The sequence below is a fragment of the Cuculus canorus genome, chromosome 17 (assembly GCF_017976375.1).
Source record: "Cuculus canorus isolate bCucCan1 chromosome 17, bCucCan1.pri, whole genome shotgun sequence".
NCBI lineage: Eukaryota > Metazoa > Chordata > Aves > Cuculiformes > Cuculidae > Cuculus > Cuculus canorus.
This window is the reverse complement of record NC_071417.1, coordinates 1,075,160-1,099,611: the sequence shown is the minus strand read 5'-3', so window position 1 is coordinate 1,099,611 and position 24,452 is coordinate 1,075,160. Positions and strand designations below refer to the sequence as shown.

Here is a 24,452-nt window from a genome sequence, read left to right as displayed (position 1 = left end):
ACACTCAGTACCAGTCTCTCCTAGGTGACCTGTCTGCGGGATCACTGCAGGCTCCGTCGGGGGGAACCACGATGCACAAAGATACTGGATTCCCAGACTGAGATTTTCAAAACTGAACGACTTTATTCCAGCTCTCCTACCAAACAGACAGAGCACAGATCCTCTTGATAACCTCACACCCGAAGCGTGTTTAACCATTGCTATCTCCGCTGAGATAGAGGAACTAAAAAGCTCAGGAAACTCAGGAACAGCTCTGAGCACTTAAGCTCTTTTGAAAATCTCACAAGCACCTATTTGTACTTTTAAGCACCTTACTTAATCTTGCACAAATAACACAATCTTGCCTTTGCCCTAGCTTGCCTTTACACAGAATTATTTCCTTAACTGGAGTGCTACAACACTTAATCAGTGCTTGAAAAGCTTCAGCTGAAAAGAAGGGCAGACAGATGCTCATCATTAGACACTGCTACCTGGCACTTGCTATTCACCGACGCCAGCAGGATAGGTACCTTGTTCTTGTCAGGTAGCAATTCAAAACAGATATTGAATTCAGTGAATAGAGGCGAGAAAGCACAGCTTGCAGAAAGCACAAATCCACTGGTTTAGCAAGACTGCCTAGAGCAGTCTCTGCTGCAAACTGCATGTGAATAATTATTGGAAGACGGATAAAATGAGGTGATAATTCTCTCATTAGGATGTGTTAAAAGACATAGCTGCCCTGTGGTTCCCATTACAAAAGCTGAGCAGTTTTTATCCTATTTAATCAGCTATAAATCAGTACTAATTTAACCTGATGTATCTTTCTAAATGTACACATTTTTAGACACTCTAAAGCAAGCCTTAGTCATTAATTTTTTTTAGCATTCAATGCTTTTGCATTTGTTTTGAGACTTTTTGGAAGGCCTGCTTTGATGAAGCTGTTTCAGGCAATTTAGCATCTCCCCTCCACCATTCTCTGCTACCTATTGTGAAGACAGTGACTTAAATCCAATGCGCGAGCATGACACAGGGGATGGCAATCTAATCACGTCAGGAGAGCTACTCAAGGAGAACCACTCAACACACGCCCATGCCCTCGACTGCAAGGACAACTGATGCCTCCTAGCTCAGAAAGGAGATGGAGGGTATCCAGCATTTCACTGCCATCCCATCTCTACTGCCAGATAAGTATAATAAATAAATAGATAAATTCTATAAAGAACACCAGAAAAAAGGGGATTAGTCAGCAAACAGTGTATTTGGATACCTGACACCTCTTTTGGCTTGAGTTTTCAAATTCCCCCCAACAGTTCCATTCTCTGTTACCTCGTGGGAAAACTCCAGGGTCCATGAAAGTTGCCATGCTGAAGTTTGCGAGTACAAACAAGAACACGAGCCCATGGTACAATGGGATGGCTGGGGAGATGGCTTTTGTCAACCAGGGGCACCTGTGGAGAAGAAATGTTGTAGGTAAGGGCTCTTTCGGCTGTAACACGTAGTTTCTTCCTAGTTGCCACCATCACATATAGAAGCAGTCTCATCCCCTCCCCACTAAGGCTGAATCTGCAGTTTAACAACAGAAATTTCCATAGAGCCAGTTTCAGCGATCTAACACACACTGCAGACATCCTCTTTAGCTGCTTTGTTCCACAGCACAGAAAGCACCAATTGTTCACATGGCTCATACGGCTTTCAAACCCTATTTTCTTATTTGCAATCCAGCATTTTGTTTCTCTGCGTAAAAGCTTCATCCCGCTTGTGCATTTCTGTTTACCTGCTACATAGCCTTGCTGCAGTTGGTGCTACTATCAATTTTCACTGGGGTAAAGCAGGACAGGATTCTTACACCACCCATATTCACAGCAGGTACAAAGAGAATCACAGAATCATAGAATGGTTTGGGTCAGGGGTCAGAAGGGATCTTGGGCCGGGACACCTTCCACTAGATCAGGTTGCTCACAGCCTCATCCAACCTTGTCTTGACTACATTTTCCTGAGTGGTTTTCAACGCGAAATAACACTTGGAACCAGAGTGAGGCATGCAGGTTAGCTCCAGGAAAATTGTTCTAGCTGCAAAGAACGCTTCCCATCAGCAGAGGAAGGCAAGACCAAGGCAGAAAATAGCCTGTCTGACAGGGAGCTTTACCCAATAAACATTAGCGATTATTTACTCAGCCTCTCTAATCCTTAACTGTAAACACTAGACTGAATCCACTTCTCTGTTCTGCACAAAGAAGTTTGGTGTTGTAGGGCTGCTGAGGGGAAAAATCTGATCGATCTCATGAATGTTGCAAATATAAATAAAGGAAAAATGTGGGACAAAGAACATCTTTGAAAAAAGGAAGACCCCTGAGTGGCTCCTTAGATTTCCACCTGCCTCAACAGCCAGGGCCTCCTCTGAAGCTGCTCAGCCAACAGCTGCCCAGCAGCAATTCCTTGCCACCATTAGCATAAATCATATATCGGCCCACCGACCACCCAACACCTGGGTCGTATTTTGCCTGAACTACCTCTACGGCTAAATACGATTGCATGCCAGGCTGAAACCTGGGGAGAGAAAGAAAAAACCTCATTGGGCCCTCTCCCAAATCTAATTCACCCTGGTTTTGCTACCAATACACTGTTTGGAACAGCTGAGAATGGTATTATTGACCTTGTAGAAACACCGTTAAACACACTCTTGTGGCCAGTATTAGAAGGGCATCACACTTTCTCCTTCCATTTCGTTGTGAGCACTGTTTTGCCCTCCCCTCCTCTTCACAGCCAGGCTCTTAACATCACACTACTGCAAACTGCTTTTGAAAGGACCTTTCCTTGTTTGTGCTTCAATCAGGCTGGCCTGGAGCAAGTAAAAAATGGACAAATCCTACCCACAGCGAGTGAACTGTAGAGCCGGGGTCAGAACAGGCATATGGTTGGGGCCCAACCTCCAGTCTGAGTCAGGGAGAAGGAAAAAAATACATCTTCTCACTTGAGTAAGGATGCTTTGCTACAGCCCCCAGAGGGGGATCAGAAGGATGGGATTTCTCCTGGGACCAGTCTTAAGTAGGGAAAGCCCAGAGACTTAACAGCTATTAAGAGAACAGGAAAGGGCTGTGAGCTCAGTGGAAGAGAGCTGGATTTCTCTGCATTTCTCTTGCATTTGGGATCTCATCCAGGTGGTTGTGGAATTCGGGTAAAGGAGCAGGTCTTGTAGAAGAGAAAGCTGATGCAGATGAACTAGCTCAGACAGACCCAGCGGAAGACAGTTTGACTCCATGAGGTACCCTAAGACCCCTATGTTCCCGAAGAGGTGGTATTTCAACATGCAGCGAGGTTGTACTGACTTGCTCCCAGGCTCAGTTTTCCTCAAAGCAGCTGCTGCTGACTGAAAATCAAGGCAATGCAGAAGTTTCTTGCTTGCCATGAAATGTGCTGCAGTGACCTTGCCAAGCAAGGCCTGTCACTAACAACAGTTTCTACCAGATCCTTTGAAGGAAAGCAGAAGAAATCCTGAAATAAGCAGTTATAGAATGAATTCTACCCAGGGAAGGGTTCTTCCTTCTAAATGACAGTAAAATTAGATTCAGCAATGGACATTAGTGACTTAATTTCTTCCCATGAAGTAATGCCCACACAGAGAAAGACTGAAGTTACCGACTGCTTGTCAAGCACGCAGGACAAATCTCCTTAGCAGTAGAGTCAAGTCAGTTGGCAAATCAAGGGACAGGAAACTCTTCCTTACAGATAAGTAGATACCCAGAACAACATTATAATGGGAGAGACTGTCTCAAATGATTAATGTAGGCATTTGTTAACATTCTCATTTGTGATTTACTTTGTCATGTTCCCAAGAAATACATCAAAATACCAGGAGAAACTTTAGCCATAAGCTAAACTAAATAGCTCATTTATTGGGCAAATAGTGTCTCTGAAAATACTTCAGGGAAGTTGAAATAAAGGATAGAGTGAGTCACTGTACGTATTAGCCAGAAGGTCTATTCACGATCCTTCTATTTCTTCTTCCCAGAATCTCTATGCAGCACCACAGATTACATAAAATTAGATGAGCCAAAAGGGGCCACATTTGTAAACCAGACTGACAGATAAAAACCGATCTGGAGATCTCTCTCTGTCTCATAACTGTAAAAAGGTCTGAAAAAGAAAATAAAATTGCTACTAGGATTCCCAAAAAGTGATGCATCCTCCCTGTCCCTCTGCCCCAACACACATAATTCTAGGCAAAGTAACAGAAATTCTAATCCAAGCCTTGCAGGTTGTTTTATCACTAATCCATCATGCAAAAGTCTGGCTCCTGACGCTCTGCACTCTCTGCCTCAAGAAGGAAGCCATGGAAATGAGCTCTGAAAAGGTCTCAGCAGGACCTGTGGTGCATTTCTTTTTTTTTGTGTGCTCTCTCCAGGAGATCGGCTTCCAGCAGCAATGACGCCAATCTAGGGGACAAACCTAGCTGAACTTCCCAGTTGCTTTTTCTGACACATGGATCAAAGCTTTCTTTGGTTGGTGAACCCAAAATTTCAAGAGGCTGCAGTCTTTGTGTCTTCAAATCATTTCACAGTGGAATTCTATAGCATGAAGGTTACCACAAATTTGACAGGGCCACATAAATTAAGTTGACCCTTAGACTACCAAAAAGTTAAACGATAGCACACAGCGCCAGATGTGCTATGACTTGGTTTTTGTATAAGCAGCTAGACACGCCTCACCTGGCTCCCATAAAGCTCCAAAGGGTGTTCAACAGGGCCATTATTCCTCACTGCACAATCATTGTTTAAGTTCAAGGTAGGTGTGAACATAAATGTACGATGGGTGCCCTGTTCCAGGTTACTTTGGATCCCACTCTCGAACCAGGAGGCCTGAAGGATCATATTGCTAATGCTGGAGGTACCAGCCACGCTACATCAAGAACTGCTCAGGAGAGAAACCTCCAACGTTTTTGTTTACTGCAGAAATTAAGAGCCAGCACACGCCACTGTGACACGCTAGAGATAATTGTGGATCTCAAATTCTTCTGAACAAAGCATACAATTACACAGGCAGCATTTTCCTCATAATTATACTTCTCCAACATAGCGCGATTCTGCTCATAACTCAGAGGAGAGTAATTCAGGGTGACAGATTTAATCTCATTTATCCTATTTGCTCCTGAAACCCTATCCTAATAAAATGGAAAGTTAAAAAGATTAACAAATAGGATCACACAACTTCCAAGGTGTCAGACTTACGCATCATCAGCTGCCTTCCTCTGCTAAATTAAACAACAAATAATCCTTTTCTTTTCTTTTTGCTTGGTGCTTGTAGCAAGACACATTTGTGTCTTATAATTATAGTTCACCTATAATTCAGTAATTGAATAGGACGTTTTTCTTGAATTCTGTTCCAAATTAAGATTTAGTGGGTTTTATTAAATCCTTACACATGTTTAGAGAGGCTGTAGTATACAGAGGATGGAGAGTGGGATTTCAGGAACTGGGTTCTATCTTGGCTCTGACATTGGCTTACAGAATGACTGAAAGCCATCTGCTTCCCCCCTCCGCCCCAGTTAGTACTACAGCAAATGAGACACAAAGTACTGACAGCTCATCTTCTCCAGTGTAGGACAGAGAAGGGACTACCTTTGATTTTGCACTTCTCAAAGCACCTGTTAGGGCCAGGCTGGTGGCCCTGCTGGTCACGTCCCTGGAGCCCAACACCGGGCACCCACCCCCGTGTGCTGAGCTGGGCAGGGGTGAGGCACCCCGCTGCTGCCGACGGCCGTCCTGTCAGAAAGTGCCTGTGATTCACCCAGCAATCAAGGCCAGGGGTTCTTTTTACACTCTGCTTGAAGCACAACAAGCACATACGCACAGAGGCTCCCTCAGAGTGCTGGCCTGGCCCAGCCTGGCGATGAGAAACAAGGAGAACATGAAGAGGCTATAAGCCTTCTCTTTCTAACAGAAAGACAGTGATAGTGCACAGAAACGATGTGGGAACCTCAAGAGTACAGACAAGCACCCAAACTTTGGATACTTGCCAACACCTATTAAGAAGCCGCTGGGGATCGACTATTTGGCTGCTCAGCTGCACCTAATATTTGAGCCGAGATTACCATGCATCCTTCCCCCCAGTCTCAAACAGATGGCTGATAGGCAACAACACATTTTATTTCTGCACAAATCACAAGGCATGGGTTTATAACACAGAAAAGAAAGCATCTCTCAACTTGAATCAACTTCTTCCACCATTAGAGTAGTAAAAAAGTATTAGGAAATAGCTGATTCAGCACATGCAAGTAGAAGCAGCTCAGTGAAGCAGGGACTAATTAGACAAGAGGGGTCAACAAACAAACATAATTTGCCTAAGCACTGGTACTAATTTCACTGAAAACTTTCAAACTGTGTCCATAAGTCTGTAGCAGCCTGTCCTGGTTTGATTCCTCTCAGGGAGTTTCTGTCCAAACCTCAGCTGTTGAGAACATGTACCAATTAATCTACTGTAAAATCCATGCAGACAATTTCTAATCATCACCAGACCTGACCAAAGATTTAACATTTCTAACACACCACGCTGGGAGCTGGATCTAGACCCAGAGTCTGGGTTGCCTGAAAGCTGCCCTACCCTGAAAAGCATCACCATCTGGACGGCTGAGATGACATGTCAGAGGAGAGATGGGTACACAGAGCTGAGAGCCCTCCTAATCCAACCACAAACCAGCTGGATCATAAGTGATCAACTATCAACTGACCAATTCGGAACACTCACATTTTAGAAGAATCTGGAATTAAATGTGAATTAACCCTGACGCCCTCTCCAGTCGTGGCAAGACAGGACCGGAAAGGCTGTACACCAACCCAGTCTGCGCCACAGAGCAGAGAAGGGCAGCACTCCCTTAGTCTTTAGCAGTGACAATTTAAGACATTTCTCACACATCCCACTCTGAGCAAGATTTTTCCATTTACGTGTTCTTTCCTACCCTGAAATCACAGAAAAGTACCCTTCTGGAATAGTAACAGAATTTTGAAAAATGCTCATTTTCCACTTTTTATCACTACCAAAGATAGCATGGAGATCATTGCACATCTAAAAATATTTTCCAGGATGCTAAGACATCTTTAGGTTTAATAAGGCATCACTGGAAACAGGAGAGAATGTATCTGAGTGCTACCACCAACGTGAAGCAGAATGGCAGGTCCTGTGAAAAATACAGGAGGTTCAGGATAGCCAGGTCCTTCGTTCAGCTCTGCTACAGCAGATTTGGATAAATGGACTAATTTCTGCACCAGATCTTACTCACTGGCAGGACTGCGGATAATATATTGTTGCCATAGCACTACACCCTCACAGTGAGTACAGCAGTCGTACCGCTCGAAAGTGGAATCAAAGTAAAGGATAACAACTCTGAATGTTACATAAAAATGTGGAAGGCAGAAGTAAATACTGGAGAATTTACAACTGAAAACCAGAAACTGATGAGAGCTGAGTGCCACATGGAGCAGCTCATGCTGGTGATAAGGGGGAGATACTAAAGCATCTGCCCTGGCTTTTGAAGTGCAGTCCTCCATCATAAGAGGCAACCCTCCCCCACTAAATCCACCACCACAACCTCGATGAAATTCATGAGCCCCTTCCTAATTGAAATACGGCTCAACATTAGAGGCAGAGGTTCAAATCCATCACCTGCCTAACTGTGTTTAATTATTCACAAGAAATGTGCCGGGATGAAATTCACTCAGGTTTAACAAAAGCTGATGGGGTTTCAGTGAACTTTCCATTACACTCTGGACTCTGTCCAAAGGATAGTGGTTCATGTCCGGCAACATACAGATCAGAGGAGATAAATCAATTAAAAAGTCAGCTTGAGATATAATGGTTCTTGGTGAAAAGTCTTATCTGGACTATACATCACCCCAAAGTAAAATACATCCCACCCTTTTCACAAAGCTGTTTGGAAGCTCTGGAACATGCTCCTCTCCTCCCTTTTTAAACAGTGTCTACGAAAAGACGCTATTGTGAATTGATGTAGGAGAAATATAGAGAAAGAACAAGAATACCAATAACCAATTGTTACCACAGGGGTAAATGTATCCATCACCATCCTCAATTTCAGAAGCCATCCAGCCTTCCCAGATCTATTGCGCAGGTTGACCCTACAGCCAGCAGGGTCAACTCATACTGTGCGACTTTACATCGTGCTCATGGTGAGCAGCCAGGACTGGATTGTGCTGCACTCAACACTCAGGCTTTGAGAGATGCTCTCCGCACACTCAGCAGGTGCCGGGAGCCCAGAAACCTGGCAGAGCACCCACCAAAGTAGCAAAGACATAGGTTACTGCTGGGAGCTGCATTCACTGCTCACAGCAGCAGGGCTTGCACAGGCAGGGGCTGGGCTCAATTGCAAATACAGATCAAAAAAGCAAAGCCCTTCTCTACACAGTGCTTTGAAATCTATGTTTTCCTGCAGTAAATTAAGGACCTAGATAGAGCCAGTTACCATTTACTGACTGATGGATAGGAAAGCCCAGGTCAGGGTTTTTGTTCTGATGCACTTGTGAAAGAATAGGGTGTACAGTGAAGCATCAGATTTTTATTTGCACCTCAAATTGAAGGCATCTATCGTGCATTGATTAGAGAGTGCATATATAGGCTGGATTTCAGAGTACACAATAACATTTTTATGTTAGGAGAAGGATAATGCTGACATCAAAGGGAGATGGTAGGTCTTTGTGGCACTTCAAGCATTTAATGGGCTGCGAGGAGAGTCACTCTGAGCAGCAGTAAACCCTCTGGTGTCTCACAGAAAGGAGCCAACTGGCAGTGCATGGGCAAATCAGAGTGGACTGAGCGTTACCAAGTGTGCAGATCCAGAGACAAACTGCGTCGTGTGAAGCTCCTGTGTTTGCTTTCTCAGCCCTAAATTTTACAAAGCCTAAAATGCCACACCAACTGGAAGAAGTAAGGACATCCATAATTAGGGCTTTGCAAACACACACCAACCTTTTATTGGTACTATGCTGAGCAGCTGGAACTGAACCCCACTTTCCTCAGCAACTAACAGAGAGCTGAGTGTATGGATGGTCTTTGGGTCATGACTGAAGAGGAGGACAATAAAGAGTTACTGCAAAGTAACCATAGCAGGAGAGACACTAGCTGCCCCATCACACTGAAAGTTTTAAATCCATTTGGATAGAAAAAGAAGGAACTGCTGCCCAGTAACATTCCTTTGCAGTTCTGTCTGCGTATGGCTGGCCACCAGCATCTCAGTACTGCAACAGCTGAAAAACTTCCAGCCCCATTCCAAAACTCCCATAAGGGAATTATCAAGCTGCAGAAACCTTGCTAAATGGGAAGTCAGAGAAATACCTCCAAAAGACACTGTACAAACCAATAACTCATAACACAGCCAAGTTCTCAATGCATGTGGCTGCACTGCCCTCAGTCTGTGCTCCCACGTGCACCATGTCCAGCAACAACCATGGTCCAGCTGCCCAGCACGGTGCAGTGGGGTGAAAAGACACTTCACAGGGTCTGAAACGGATACATATGCTTCACGAGCTGAGTTTTCCTGTGCGTTTTTGAAGACGCCACGTGGAATGCAAACTTGTGCTTCTAATTTGTAAACATCAGAATTATTAAATCAATGCCACATCTACTATAATAGCGCTAAAAAGAGACGGCCCTTCATCGTAAGTCCACCAGAATCCCACTTCCTGAAGTAATGGAGACACAGTTTATTTGTGTCCTATAGCATTAATGACTCTCACAACCTTCCAGACCTCTCAGCAATCTGTAACCCAAGTTTTTACTGGATAGGTGGAATTGCACTTGCCAGATCCAATGCCCCTCTGATGGGAAAAAAGATAAAGATAAAAAGATGCACAGGATAGCTCCTCCCTCACCAAAGGCTGTTCTCCAGTGTTTTCCCTATTGTCATCCTCCTTGTCAACACACAGCTGAATCCACCAGCAATGCAGAAAGATGAGGTGGGCTGCTCCTACAGGCTTACTTTATTAAATAAGTTGAAATTATCAGCGGCCTACTTAAAGGGATCCCGACTACTGGCACAGAAGGATTTGTGCAGACCTTGCTCACTGTATTCGCCAACCACGTACTGCCAGAACACTTCTAGTACACATTTATTGTTTGAATTCATAAGATAGCGGTGTAGCGGAAGCACAGCAGCTCATTGTAAGTATGCTGTGATGACAGAGAAACAGGTAAAGAAATATTACAAGATAAGGAGGGGGACAGTGACATCAGTGAAAAGATACTGTCTATATTACCCTTCTTGAAAAGTTAATTTGATTTTTTAGATATTCCTTCTCCACATCAGCTTCAGTAAAAAGAAATTAAATTTCACAAGATACCATCCCTTTGCAGTTACTGGAAAAATTACTTAACTAAAAGACAGCATCTATTAGATTAAAGTATGTGCCACTTAAATCAACAATGAGACAATATGCATGAGAAACGTTCAATATGAGCTCTGAACTCTGTGTTCCTCTCCTCAGTGGAGTAGCAGAGAATGAGGCGCTTTCCAAGATGCAGTGGAAAAGCAGAAAATCAGAGGGCACCAGTTCAGGATATTTACAGCTAATTAAGAGGTTCTTACAGACTTGTCTGGATCAAGTATTGCCTTTGAAGCGAGAAATGATGCCTGTTCACCGCCTGAACAACACTCTTCAGAGCTGCTACACAAGTTCTTTTGTCTATGTAATAACTTGCTTATGCAGGGAAATGAAGCCAGACCTAATCTGAACTCTCTTGTTTGAAGATTTCTAGACACATATGCAGCAAAATTGCTGCAGTTATTGCAAGGTTTCCCTATATAAACCAGAAAGATTAGGGACTTCATATTTTACAGAAGAGACGAAACAAAGAGATAAGAGGCACCTCGATCACAAAGAGATATAGAAGACAGCGTAGAACTGTAAATATTCTCATATATCAAGTACTGGACCGAATATGTAATAATAAAACAAAAGCATGTCTTAGAATCCCATATTTAATTTCCCTTTGGAATATCCTTCTAAAGGGGTTTTATGGAAACCAGAACCAGGACCATGATATTGATACACCTTATTTTCTCTACATTGAAAAAGAACATTCGCAGAGCTGGTATAAAGGGACTCTGATGTAGTAAGATTTTAAGGGGGAGGGGCGTGTCAAAATTACTTCAGCTGAGATTTAAGAGAAGAAAAATGCAAGAGATCTTCCTGTTTCAACCTATAAACCAAACTTTGCATTTGGGAAGAACGCATCCCTGTGGCCACCTGCTGTGGATGTTTTACCTCTTCTCAAGCCACCAGCTGGTACCAGATCCCCCTCCAGAGAGGACATCAGACGAGAATCATCAGTGATTCAGTCTATTTTGGCAACACCTTAAATCATAAACTAGAAGAGACCTAACAACTACAGCCAAGATAACAAAACAGAATAGGAGATGTCATCCAATTCAGTACCCTGCTCCCACAGCCCTCATGAGTACCACCTCGCCCGACCACGGCGGTTCTGAAACCAAACCACAAGTGGTACACTGAGCCCTTTCTCTGCACGAAGGAAGCCAACCAAGGGCAGAACTGGGGGCCTCCCAAACCGGGTCACAGCCTGCTCCTGCCAGAGGAATGGGACTGGTTTGGGGCATAGGGACACAGCTGAAAATCCTCGTTTCTTCCAGCAGAGGGTAGTGGGACGCACAAGCCAGCAAGCAAATGCGTGAGATCATATTGTGAGCAAGAGACGCATGCAACTCAAAACAAAATCAAGGGTGCATAACAACAAAGACATTGTGTAGCTGGGTGGAAATGTTACAAAACTAGATGCATTCCTCTATTTGCATTCACCAAATGAAAAACACACCAGACTTCAGCTTGTTCTCATCATCTCCACCCTTCCCCAGTAACATCACCTTCATTCCCTTTCCTAGTCTTGGGACAGGATTCCCCCACGCAGCAGCAGGGTCAGTTCAACCTTTTTTCTGAACACCTCTACTAGAAATCTGTCTTCTCTTTCTCTCTGTAGAGCTATTCTCTTTTCCTTGAGTCCTCCAGAGAAATCACTGAATAACTTCCAAACTCTGTTTCCCATTTTCTCCCTCCCATCATCCTGTTGCTAAATGAAATGACTGAGCAGCAACACACGTGTCTTCATGCAGCAAAGGAAGGTGGTGCTACCGTTGCTTTAATCTGGGTGTGTGCCGATGCAAAGGTGTTCTCAGGTGTTTTTCTGGGTTTGCCGAGATAGGGTTCATTTTCTTCAGCTCCTCGCAGAGGCCTGCCAAGCAGAGGGCAGGGAGCCCATGGGCAGCTGGGAGAGGACCTGCCAGCACAGCAGACCCAGGCCGGCCCAGGGGTATGGGACCTCATCCTCAGGTCATGTGGACTTGGCTGGAGGGCAGGAGATCACTGTGAGGGAATGAGCTGGGCATCAGGTTCTGTGTGCTGAGCAACTCTACTGTGCATTATTTGCTTTTATATTCTTTTATCGTTATTATTTTTCATTTCCTTTGCTGTTCTATTAAATTGCCTTTATCTCAACCCACGAGCATCTCCTTTTGCTTTTCATTTCTCCTCCTCATTCCAGTGTGAGGGAAGGAGTGTGTGAGTGGCTGCAGCATACTTGGTAGCCAGCTGGGGTAAACCATGGCAATGACCTTTGTGGGCCTCAGCCCTCGGGCAGATCTGCAGATAAACGCCGCAGACTCAGAGGCAAAGGTGACACCCGCGGGAGATCCACAGCTGTTCCCATGCACTCTCTCAATAGAAACTAAAAAGAGACACTAAGGCAGAAGCACGGCCAGCCTTCTCAAACTGCTAAATGACTGTGACCCCCTGGCTTAGATTAAGTGTTTCCAATTTTAACAGCACAAACGAAGCCCAAGTCTCAAACCCCCCTGCCTGCACATCAACGTCTGCAGCATATCTGCTCGCCATCTAACAGGATTAAGGAGGCTTCTGGAGGCAGCTTCTCCTGCAGGTAAAATCTTATTACAGCACCTACCCAAACCAGAAATGCTTTTGGGGAGCACTAGAAACCTAAACCAATCCATAGAGATTGTCACATGAACAGTCATATTTTTGTATTTAAATGATAAAACACAGCATTACTGTCTTAGGTATAAAAGTTTTTGTCAGCGTGGACAAAATACAAAGGTAGTCTTCCGATATTTATTTTGGTGCACTAGTATTCAATTCAGGTTGACAGAAAACAAAATTACTTTGCTTAGAAAACATCCTATGAGACGATAGCATCTTAATTACAGAGCCAGGGAAATGGGATTCAGCCGGGGATATAGATTTGTTTCTCGCCAATTCCACTCTGAAGTGCAACAAGGTGAGGGTCTCGCTGGCACCACTGACGACAGCGGAAGTGTCATTGTTTTATCTGCATATTATTTGCCCTACGCGAAGCCCCATCACTTTTTTTTAGAGACAGAAGAGTAGCTTGCTCACGTGCTGCCGTGGATACAGGGTAGCTGTTTTGTCACATTCCCTGTAATACCTCAGTATTCACTAAAAATGTATGGGTTTGTGCTATTGGAGGGTGGTTTTTTAGGGAGAATCACAAAGCTATCAGAAAAGGTTCAATTATGCTCTGGGCCTGATAGACTAAAAATCTTCCAACCCTGTTACTGTAATTCAGGAACATAAGCCAGGATTACAATTACCTGAGATGCATTAACAAAGCTCAATATTCTCTCGAGTCAAAATGGAACAATTAGCAGCTCCAGGACCAAAACAGAAGACTATGGAAATGGCAAATGTATCACCATCTGCCAGCGATACGCAACAAGGAAACCAAATCAGGAAAAAAAAAAAGGAAAATTAAATAAGAAACAACTTCTCACTAAAACTTGCTCCCATTTCCAAGAATCAAAATGAATATTCAGCTTAAGCATTACACTTTCCAGATTCCCAGCTGGGACCAGAATGAGAAGCATCAAGCATCTTATGATATAACGGTTGAGAAATTTCCAGGCCAAACTTTCAAGCAAGAGGTTTGGATACAGATCTGATGTTTTGTCTGTGGAGTTCCACCACTGCTTCCAATAGCAACAGTTAGCATTAGCATGTGCACTTTTTAAATACCCAGTTGCTCCTGAACTTTGCTCAAGTTCGTAATTCATGCTTTCCCCCCCTTGATTTAATTTGAAGATTAGGGATCATCATTTTACTTTTCAGAAAAATATGAACATTTCCTTCTTGCTGATCAGATACCACAGTGCAACGGAAATATTCTACTGTTCAGTTATTCTCAATGAACCTCCTATCCCTTTTGCTCTTCCTCCCTCAAATATTTCCTGAAAGTCATACGTCACAAACAAACTAGTTTTGGCTTATACTAGAAAATGTCTTAAACTCTAAGACACTGTGGTCATTGGGCACTGGAACAGGCTGCGCAGGGAGGGGTTGAGTCCCCGTTCCTGGAGGTATTTAAAAGACGGGTAGATGAGGTGCTCAGGGACACGGTTTAGTAGGAGATAGGAATGGTTGGACTCAATGATCCAAGAGGTCTTTTCCAATCTAGTGATTCCATAATTCTCATTCCTCTTCACTGGCAGAGTCCACCACAATGGTCAGGCGAAGCGTGGAGTGGCACATCACCGGACAACAGCCAGAGTGACATAAGCAAAGTTTGCGAAGTTAGAACTGTGCTTTCAACATCCTTGACTGGGGAGGGAGGGAATATATAAACAAATAGAAACTCAGAGTACCCCAGTCATTACAGTCTTTTTCTGAAGCTGTTTCGTAATTTTGTTACTTAATACAAACAGCTCAAATCTTCCTGGTCTCATATGTCACCGCCAACATTTTTTTGTAGGGTTCTTTTTTTTTACATGACTACTGGAAAATCGAAGCACAGAGCTGCAATTCATATTCTGAAGAAAACTTCGAAGAAAACTCATAACTTCTCAAAATGTAGTACACTGTACCTGACTCCAAAGGGCAATAACATGTGAAAATGAACCATGTTCTGGGAAGTTAAATCCCTGAAGTACCATTTGGTGAATATGAAAAGCAATTTATTTTTCAGAGCCAAAAAAAGTCCCTTTTTCATATCTTAATTCCAGGATGTGCATTTGAATCCTACAAAAACTATTTTTTCACTCACCCTCTGGAGTAAAAAAAGGCTCTTTTTATTTACCTGAAGGACTACATTCAAGTAGTTAGAGTAAGTGAGCTGGCCAAGGTTTATTTTTTTCACTAGTTTCCTATATATTCCACGATTCAGCAAATTTTTTACTCTGGGAACCCTCACCTTTAACACTGACTGCCCTCCCTCAGCAGTGCTGGGAGGTTTGCCTTCTAGAAGAATACAAAGATACGTCAATAAAAATCAATTGAGAAGTATTACAGCCAGTCTCAAGAGAAGTTCACAGCAAGGGATTGACACAGATTTACCAAAAGAATGGCTGAAATCAGTAACTTTCAGCAAAGTAAACCCTCAAATCAAGAGATTTACCCTGCTGCAGGTGAGGCATAGAATTGCAGATGTGGAATTGGGTCCATCATAGAATCACAGAATAGTTTGGGTTGGAAGGGACCTCAAAGTTCATCCAGTTCCTCCCCCTCAGCCATGGGCAGGGACACCCCACTGGATCGGGCTCCCCAGCTTCTGTTGCTGCAGCCCTCCCAAAGCTTCTTGTTTGCAACATTTATACCTAGTTTTCCAACGCACTAACAGGCCTGTTTCCATGCACTACAGTCCGGGAAAGAGCTTTTTACACTGTTTGTTCCTCAGGCATGAGTGCCAAGCTCATTTTATCAGTTCTTTCTTCAATGTTAAACATCAATATCAGCAGGGTTTTATTTGTTCACAATACCAGATCAATCAAGTAATTGACAAGTTAACAAATCAGTTTGATTTTCCTGGTGCTTTGCTTTGATTTTTTGTAATTAAACAAAAGACTGTTTGGATCCTGCCTTTTCCATCAAAATGGAGCGCTGCCCATGCATGGACTTTAACTCTGCATTTACTTTCTAAAGCATCATATTCTCTCTTCTCCTTCCTCATGACAGCTCAAGGCAAACCACAGTCCCTGGGACATCTAGAGGTTGTGGTTTGAATCAATCCCTTCCAGCCACGAACAAAAGCAATCATCTTTACTGAATTAATAAATACTTAAGACTTGTTACTATTTCTGAATTGCAAAACTCAGTGCCTGCAAAGGCTACACAGAAAAGAGCTCTCCTTCTAACAGTCATTAGAATGAAAAGCAAAAGCTCCATGTTAGTTGCCCTAACTCTGCAAGACGAGAAAATGCTATTGCCTTGTCTTTAGTAATTGATACGCAGCAGTTCCTCTAGTATTCCTTGCTTCTCTTGGATTCACATAACCATGCCTTCATTTTCCCAAGGACTTTTCATGAATGTTGAGGGGAAAAAAGGCTTGAGATAATGATGCAGTTATGCTACAGTGAACCCAGCCAGCACAAAAATGCAAGTATCCTCACTCTGAACAGTAACAAATGCCAAGACAGCAGAACCCAGTCTTGAACTAGAAAAGTTTTTCACTATTCACAGTTTGTGCCAGCGAGACAATGAAGGGGTTAAAGAGAACACAGAACATCTTAATAGACCTAGAAAAAGTAAAGGGTCTGTCCAGAGTGTGTGCTCCCACTGGAGCCTCCGTACCACCCCTCCCCACAGGGCGAGGGACAGCACGGCATCTGTGTAGCTCAACTATTCCAACACAGCTGCGCCCTTCTCAAAAGTCAACCTGGGTGTGCACTTCTGGCAGAAAGGCTGACTGGGCAGCAGAGCGGAGGAGCAGGCGAGGAGAAACAGATTCACTTTCTACCAGGATTTTGTTTCCTACGTGTTTGACTCGACTCCAGACTCTCGCCTTCACAAACACACAGGCGTTGAATTGTTCAAATTACATATAATCTTGTGCTGCTCATTTACGAAAGCACAACCAGCAATAAAAAAAAGAACTCAAAACTGCTCTGCTCCCTTTGGACAGGAAGAAAGCCTGTGGTGACAGGCTAGAGAATGCGTGCCTTGTTTTTCCACCACCCCATCATGCATACATACCACATGGAGCTCAGGAAACTCCAGCCAAACTGTGCTGAGAGGCTCTGAGCAGTTGTCTGCAAAAGAGTTAAACCTCCAGCTCCCCTTCTCAAGTTAGGAGTACAAATTGCAAAAAGCAGAACCACACTGGATCATCTCTCTTGCAAATTGTTGTAACTTCCCACCTGTCTGCAGCTTGGATGACTTTGACAGGTCCATGGGGGATGATCTACAGCGTTTGGTTTGGATTAAGGGTTCCCAACTGTGCAACGATCCACAGCCGCCTCACCGAGCCCTGTTAAACGGCAAAGTGCCGGTCCCACGTGGCTATGCTAGGGGGTCCTAAACAATTTGAGTCCAGCAGTTACCACCTGATCAAGAATTCTAGGAATCAACGGCTGGGTCGACTTGATTTGCAGACTCAAAAAAATGTGAAAGATTTATCAGATAACCTCTGCTGAAAAGGACGTAGTTTGGTCAGCTGTTATGAGGATTTTTTAACTAGTAAAGTTGTCGGCTGAACAAACCAACAGAAGGCCAGGTTGGACGGGCCCAAGGGCCATTTGCTCATTATTTCTGGCAACTTCTGAATTTTGGAACTTTTTGGGTTTTTCAGTAGGCACGAAGTCCTTTTTCTAGTAAAAAGGAATGGCATGATTTACATTTGTCTTTTATGATGGCACTTTCAGTCAATTCAGTGAAAGGGAACCCTACAGCACCATAATAATCTGTTACTTTACCCTCCCCTGAAGTGTCAGTTTCCATATTGTCACATCTTAGTCAACCAGGTGTTGCTAAGTTATCTCCAGTACTATATGAACTTTCCTGTATGAAACCTCTCACAAGGAGAGGCCAGGCTGCGAGAGTCACCTTGAAATGTTCTGCTCCTTATGCACCCCCTTTCTGCAGGGTGGATACAACCTCACGGGTGGATCCTGTCAGCCAGTAACAGGTAATTAACTCCAATACAGTAGAAAACTGCATTAGCATAGCCAAGCCTAACATTGACCTACCAGATCAGTGCAAATCTACAATGCAGATGCAGAAGCCTAAATTAACCATCTCACTTAAGTATTTCAATTTCAATAACTGAGACAACTTTACTGATTAGCTCCTCAGCACATTCCACACTGCGGGAGATTCTTCATGATCTACCATAAATCTTGGTCACTACGTGGTCTACGTGTTGAGACATCATTTGAAACAATGAAAGCGGTGGTGCCTGCAGTGTTTGCAGACAGCAACACAGGAACTAAACAAGCATAAAGAAACACAGCACTGTCGGTATTATAATCGTTTGGTGCTACCTCATCTCTGACCACTGCAGCTGTATAAGAACACAGTTCTAGCAAAGATACGTCCCCGGCTCCCAGATACTCCCAGTTATGCTCTTTCTTAATGTGGCTGTGGACTCCGGTCCTTCAAAGCTTTTGCAACCAACAGCTGCAACTCCACCATGTCAGCCCCCAGGTCCATTTTGTATTTCAATTTAAACCAAACCACAACACCTACAACGTAGACTTTGAAATTCATTGAGCATATAAACTAGACTAACAGATGCAAGAGAACCGGGTGATCAGGCCCAGTCAACATGGGTTTACAAAAGGCAGATCTTGCCAAACTAACCTGATCACCTTCTATGACAAAATGACTCGACTACTGGATGGGGGAAAGGCTGTGGATGTAGTCTTCTTGGACTTCAGTAAAGCCTTTGACACAGTTTCTCACAACATTCTGCTTCAGAAACTGTCAGCCTCTGGCCTGGACAGGCGCACACTCTCCTGGGTTGAAAACTGGTTGGATGGCCGGGCCCAGAGAGTGGTGGTCAATGGAGTTAACTCCAGCTGGAGGCCAGTTACAAGTGGGGTTCCTCAGGGCTCAGTACTGGATCCAGCTCTGTTCAATGTCTTTATCAATGACCTGGATGAAGGCATTGAGTGCACCCTCAGCAAGTTTGCAGATGACACTAAGCTGGGAGGAAGTGTGGATCTGCTGGAGGGTAGGGAGGCTCTGCAAAGAGATCTGAACAGGCTGGACTGCTGGGCCGAGACCAATGGCATGAGGTTCAACAAGGCCAAATGCCGGGTCCTGCACTTGGGGCACAACAACCCTATGCAGCGCTACAGACTGGGGGAAGAGTGGCTGGAGAGCTGCATGGAAGAGAAGGACCTGGGGGTGCTGGTTGACAGCCGACTGACCATGAGCCAGCAGTGTGCGCAGGTGGCCAAGAAGGTCAACGGCATCTTGGCTTGTATCAGAAATGGGGTCACCAGCAGGTCCAGGGAGGTTATTCTCCCTCTGTACTCGGCACTGGTGAGACCGCACCTCGAATACTGTGTTCAGTTCTGGACCCCTCACCACAAGAAGGATGTTGAGGCTCTGTTTGGTGTCCAGAGAAGAGCAACAAAGCTGGTGAGGGGGCTGGAGAACAAGTCTTACGAGGAGCGGCTGAGAGAGCTGGGGGTGTTTAGCCTGGAGAAGAGGAGGCTGAGGAGAGACCTTATTACTCTCTACAACTACCTGAAAGGAGGTTGTGGAGAGGAGGGAGCTGGGCTCTTCTCCCAAGTGACAGGGGACAGGACAAGAGGGAATGGCCTGAAGCTCCGTCAGGGGAGGTTCAGGTTGGATATCAGAAAAAAATTCTTCACAGTAAGAGTCATTGGGCACTGGAACAGCTGCCCAGGGAGGTGGTCGAGTCACCTTCCCTGGAGGTGTTTAAGGAACGGGTGGATGAAGTGCGTAGGGACATGGTTTAGGGAGTGTTAGGAATGGTTGGACTCGATGATCCAACGGGTCCTTTCCAACCTTGTGATTCTGTGATTCTGTGACCAACATTCCTACCTAAGCACACAGGCTGTGTATTAATGCTTTCCTTCCTTCTGAACAAAGATCTGACATGAACAGGATTGTAGTACCAAGTGCAGGGAACCAAAAAGTTACCAGCCAGCACAGCTGGAGTTGAGCACCAGCTGGAGCCAACAATGACCCTGGTCAGAAAGGAAGGGAGCAGCCTCAAATCTTTGCCTACTAGAGAAGATGTCTAGCAACACTGTCACCAACATCTCACTGTACCAGATGGCCCCTTCTACAAAGCAGTGCATGGAAACGCAAGCAGGACTTCTACAGCTTTTTGTACAAAATCCGATGGCACTGAGGACTGAGCTTGTTTAATCCCTGCTCCATGCCAGCTGATAAATCCTGTTGAGAAGCAAGTAAGTATTTTGAAAAAGGTTTCATATGAGCTGCCCAGGAGCCTGGCAAGATGCAGGGAACTTGTATGACCCACTTCTACTGCTGATCAGGAACCTTTTCCCAGCAGATGGTGGGACGGTGCACGAGAACAGGCAGTGAAATTTCAGGGGAAAGCTCTCCACAGAAATGTTCTGTAGTTCATTGTCTCCAACTTTCATTACCATCACCATGTAGCATCACAACTTTTGTATACCGAGAATACTAAAGCTTCCTCATGCAATTCCTCTAACATTTGCTTCAAACTTGTTTCCTTCAACAGAGCTTTTTTGTATCTCTGGAAGACTTCGTGTACTATTAATGTGTCACAAACACTCCCTGTGCATAATGAACTTACATGCTACTCAGCAGGAATCTTTTAAAATTGTTCACTTTTCACCACAAAGAAAAGCACGAAAAGAAGCCTCTGCTGGGGCACAAGTGGCAGTGATGGTAAAGTAGGAGTCAAGTTCTGCAGTCATGAAAGATAGTTTAGTTGGAACATGAAGTAGATGCTCGGAGCATATGTCAAGGCCAGAGCAAACCAGCCAATTATTGCTGTTATCTACTTAATCTTTTGGTGTGTGGAAAAGGGAATTAGGAAATTGTGTTCAACCAATGCAATTGTCTGAGCCAATGCCCATGGCAAATAATGCTCTAAACAATAAAGCATTTTGTTTTATGCTGCAATAAATACATTTGTGAAGACAGCTGTTTGGTTGCAGTGTCCTCCTGCAATTCCCAGTCAACGCTTCTTATTTACACAAATGCATAACCATACCCGATCTTTCCACCCTCAAGTCTCCATTCCTTGAAAGAGTGGGCATGATGTTGGAAGTGAAGGCTTAAAAGATTAATACTTGAAACAAAAAATTAGGCTACTTCCTAGAGAGCTGCCACGTGTACTTGAAGAAGTGACTTTCAACAGGGGCACTGTAGCACACGAGATCCACTTGTGGATTTTTACTCTCGAGTTACTGAAATCTTTTACAAGATTTTCAATCCCAGAACAGTTTCATTGCAGAAGGTTCTCTAGCGGCAGAAAGAACCAACAGAAGCAGCTCCTGTAAAACAGGCATTAAGAACAACGCCAAGTCAAGACAGCTATGTGAAACCTTTGCTTTGACAAATCAGCACCGGCATCTGACTGCACCACATAAAGGTCATTGATCTTGCAGCAGCTGTATTATTCATACAGTAGATTAACCCATTATTGTTTGCCCTACCTATTGATTGTGAAAAGCTAATAAAATGTAACTTAGGCTGAAAATATGACATGCAAATCTGTGCCTTTATGCTGAAGATGTCTGAAAACAAGTCAAATCCACAAGCAGAAATGTTAACGTAAAGGGACATGACCCTGAAGACACACTTATCTTCCTATATACACAGTAAAGTTCTACTAACTGTCTTTAGCAGCACAGACCACTAGGAACATATTGCTCATAGGTTACAATATAGACTGTTGAAAGAAGGGAATATATTCATTTCAGTTTTAAAATATTTAATAACCCTTAAAATGCAAGGTTCTGGAAGCTCACATCCTGCTTTTCCAAGCAGAGTTATCCATTCTTCCCCTCACACCAAACTTTCCATTCCAAGACCACAGAAGTCCCTTGAACAAGGATGAATGAGTGTGATTGTTTGCAGTTAGAGGAGCAGACAGACTAAGCCTGCCTTCCTCTCCACGGCAAGCACTCCTACGTATGACCAGATTTCTACACGATGGCACAGCACTCCAGGGATGCTCACCCAGCACTGCTGAGGACTCTGAAGATGTAAGTTTTGAATCTAGCATAATCTCTCCATGAAAAAAAAAGACATTTTTTTTTGTACATAATTTAATGTAAAGCAAAATCTCTTGCTGCAGACTGGACGAGTACAAATCTTCTACTCAATCTGCATCTACTACCATCTTCTTTTAGAGGCTAACTTGCATATGGTCAGTCTAAGGCTAAAATAAATACATCCTAATCCAACCACAGACCACTAATAGTCTGGATCTATAGCTCGAAAACTAAGATATTTGCCAAGCTATTGATAATGCAGTTGCTTGAAATGTGTAAGAAAAAAAAGCATGTGAGCCCCACTGTAGCTCTCACACCCAGGTGCATCTTGCCTCCTCTTCCCCGTTTCCTACCAGGCACACGGCCCACTCATTGACAAGTGTGTTTTCCCAGTTTGGTTTCCTGAGAATGTCTATTGGCTGCACATCAAGCCAAATGTTCATTTTGCTATCAACATAGCCAGGGGGCTTAGCGACGCTAGCCAACCCTTGTTCAGCTAGTGTTACTGTTTTACAACATGTCATGCTTGGTGATATTGAAAGGAAAGCCAGTAAAAGGAAAAATTAATCTTGTGATTAACACAACATTTTGGACTGCTGGCTGCTGACACTGGCACCAAGCCACCTTCTCCGAAGACAGAATAGAACCTGTCTGCTGACTTCATCAACAAAAGGATTTTTACAAAATAAGGGTCTCTTGCTATGAATGATCAAAAAGAGCAGCTTGGCAAAGAAACCTCGCCAGCCATCAATTACAGCTTTGTTCTATCCCAACTTAAAGCTGATATTGTCCAGTTCCAGTCTGAAATCTTCAAAGTCCTGCTGTTACAGAATTTCTGCATACCACGTAAGTAACAGCTAAATTCAAAATATATAGAATTTATAGCAAATTTATAAGAGAAGAGAAGTTTAAAAACTTGTTTTTAAGATATCTGCATGTGTCAATGCAGGGTACAGATTATTTTGAAATCTGAATCCTTAGGGCTTGCTAAGCACCTGCTCACTCAAAGGCAGACTTATGTGCCACTAAAATATCTGTGCTGGTCCTTTGGAAAGGGATTAATTCCTTTTCAGCTATGAATATTTGCACAGGATACTGTCTTAGTTATGCTGAAGTCCTCTTTAATACTCGCACTCGAGCATAAACTGCAGGTTTTGTGATCAGTTCTACAATGTTCATTTTTATTCTGGCAAATGTTAATGTTTAAATTAAACTCTGCTTAGAAGGGAAATTCAAGACATGCAAATATACACAGTGAAAACAAGAAAGCTTGTAAACATGGTCAAATCAGAACACACTACTGAAAAATTTCTCACCATCACAGCAGTAGGACAGAAACTCCACACTATGAACAGTAGAGTCTGGACTCTACGTTATTTGCAAATGCAATCCCCTTTCTCCCTTTCTATCCCTGCTGTCCCTCTTTCCACACATTCTTTAACCAACCTCAAATCTCATCACTTTACACATTAAATATTTTTTTTTAAAGTTTAAACGCACAAACACAAGACAGTCCTTCATGGTCCAAAAAGTCATCACCTATGGCAAATCATATGAACGACCAACAAAACTACCATCACCACCAACACCATCAAGAAGACCTTCACATAAAAACATTTTAAATATGTAGAAATCCAAACCCCAAAGAATAATTCCTTATTTCAATATGGCTACTGATGTGGCAGTGTATCCATGAGTTTTGGCTTCGTTGAGGCCTCTCAGTGGATCAGTGCAATGAATGATGCTTCTTACAAAACAGCTTTCTAAAAATCAGTTCCACCCAGCAGCTGTGGCTGCCTCCCAACAAGTGTTATGACATAGGTGCTTCCCAGGAATAAATGGTAAAGATACCACTGCTTCACAAAACAAATGCTGTCTTTTGAGAACCTCTCCATTTGTATATTTTAGTACTTTCAGCCATTCCTAAACTGCATCACAGGGAAGACTTCGAAGTCTCAGTAAGAGTTGTGAAGACACAAATATTTTGATCAGAAGAAACCTTTGACAGATCCTTTGTGATGAACAGCAAAGTAACGGTTGCTGGAATCAACATCTCGAGCTTCAAATGGTTGTGGCAGACAAAACTGGTTCTGAGAGATAAATCACATCATCTGAAACAGAGTACAACCTGCTCGTTTGTGCGCTTCCCCTGCTGAAGTAACAGTAAGAAGCTGTTCTTCAGCTCATCAGGCACAGAAAACCATCTGTTGATACAAAAGTTGTGTTACCTAATGCTACGAAACTATAAAAGTGATGAATAACCCTCATGTTGATGCAGCCAGGCAGAAGGCGCTGTCAGATCATTAAGCATAGCCAGGTGATTTATCAGTGTTCAAAGACGTTCAGCTTCCTACCTTCCACTTTCTCCCTCAGGCTCCTCGCACATCCACATGTCCTCCAAAGCCACCCTGCATTACAGCCTGAAAAATCATATTTTTCCTTTTCCTCTCCCCATTCACCCTAAAAA

At 43.6% G+C, this 24,452-nt stretch overlaps 1 protein-coding gene across 7 annotated transcripts in view; it reads right to left on the bottom strand.

Annotated features, from left to right (window-relative positions):
• ZDHHC8 (zinc finger DHHC-type palmitoyltransferase 8) overlaps nucleotides 1-24,452 on the bottom strand; it is a 132,443-nt gene that overhangs the window by 43,723 nt on the left and 64,268 nt on the right. For 6 of the 7 annotated variants that reach the window (XM_054082474.1, XM_054082476.1, XM_054082477.1 and 3 more), the window contains one exon: nucleotides 1,306-1,427. The exons of the other annotated variant lie outside the window; for it this stretch is intronic. In XM_054082474.1, coding sequence (XP_053938449.1) covers nucleotides 1,306-1,427 — 122 coding nt within the window. The remainder of the gene's footprint in view (nucleotides 1-1,305; nucleotides 1,428-24,452) is intronic. 7 annotated transcript variants of the gene reach the window in all.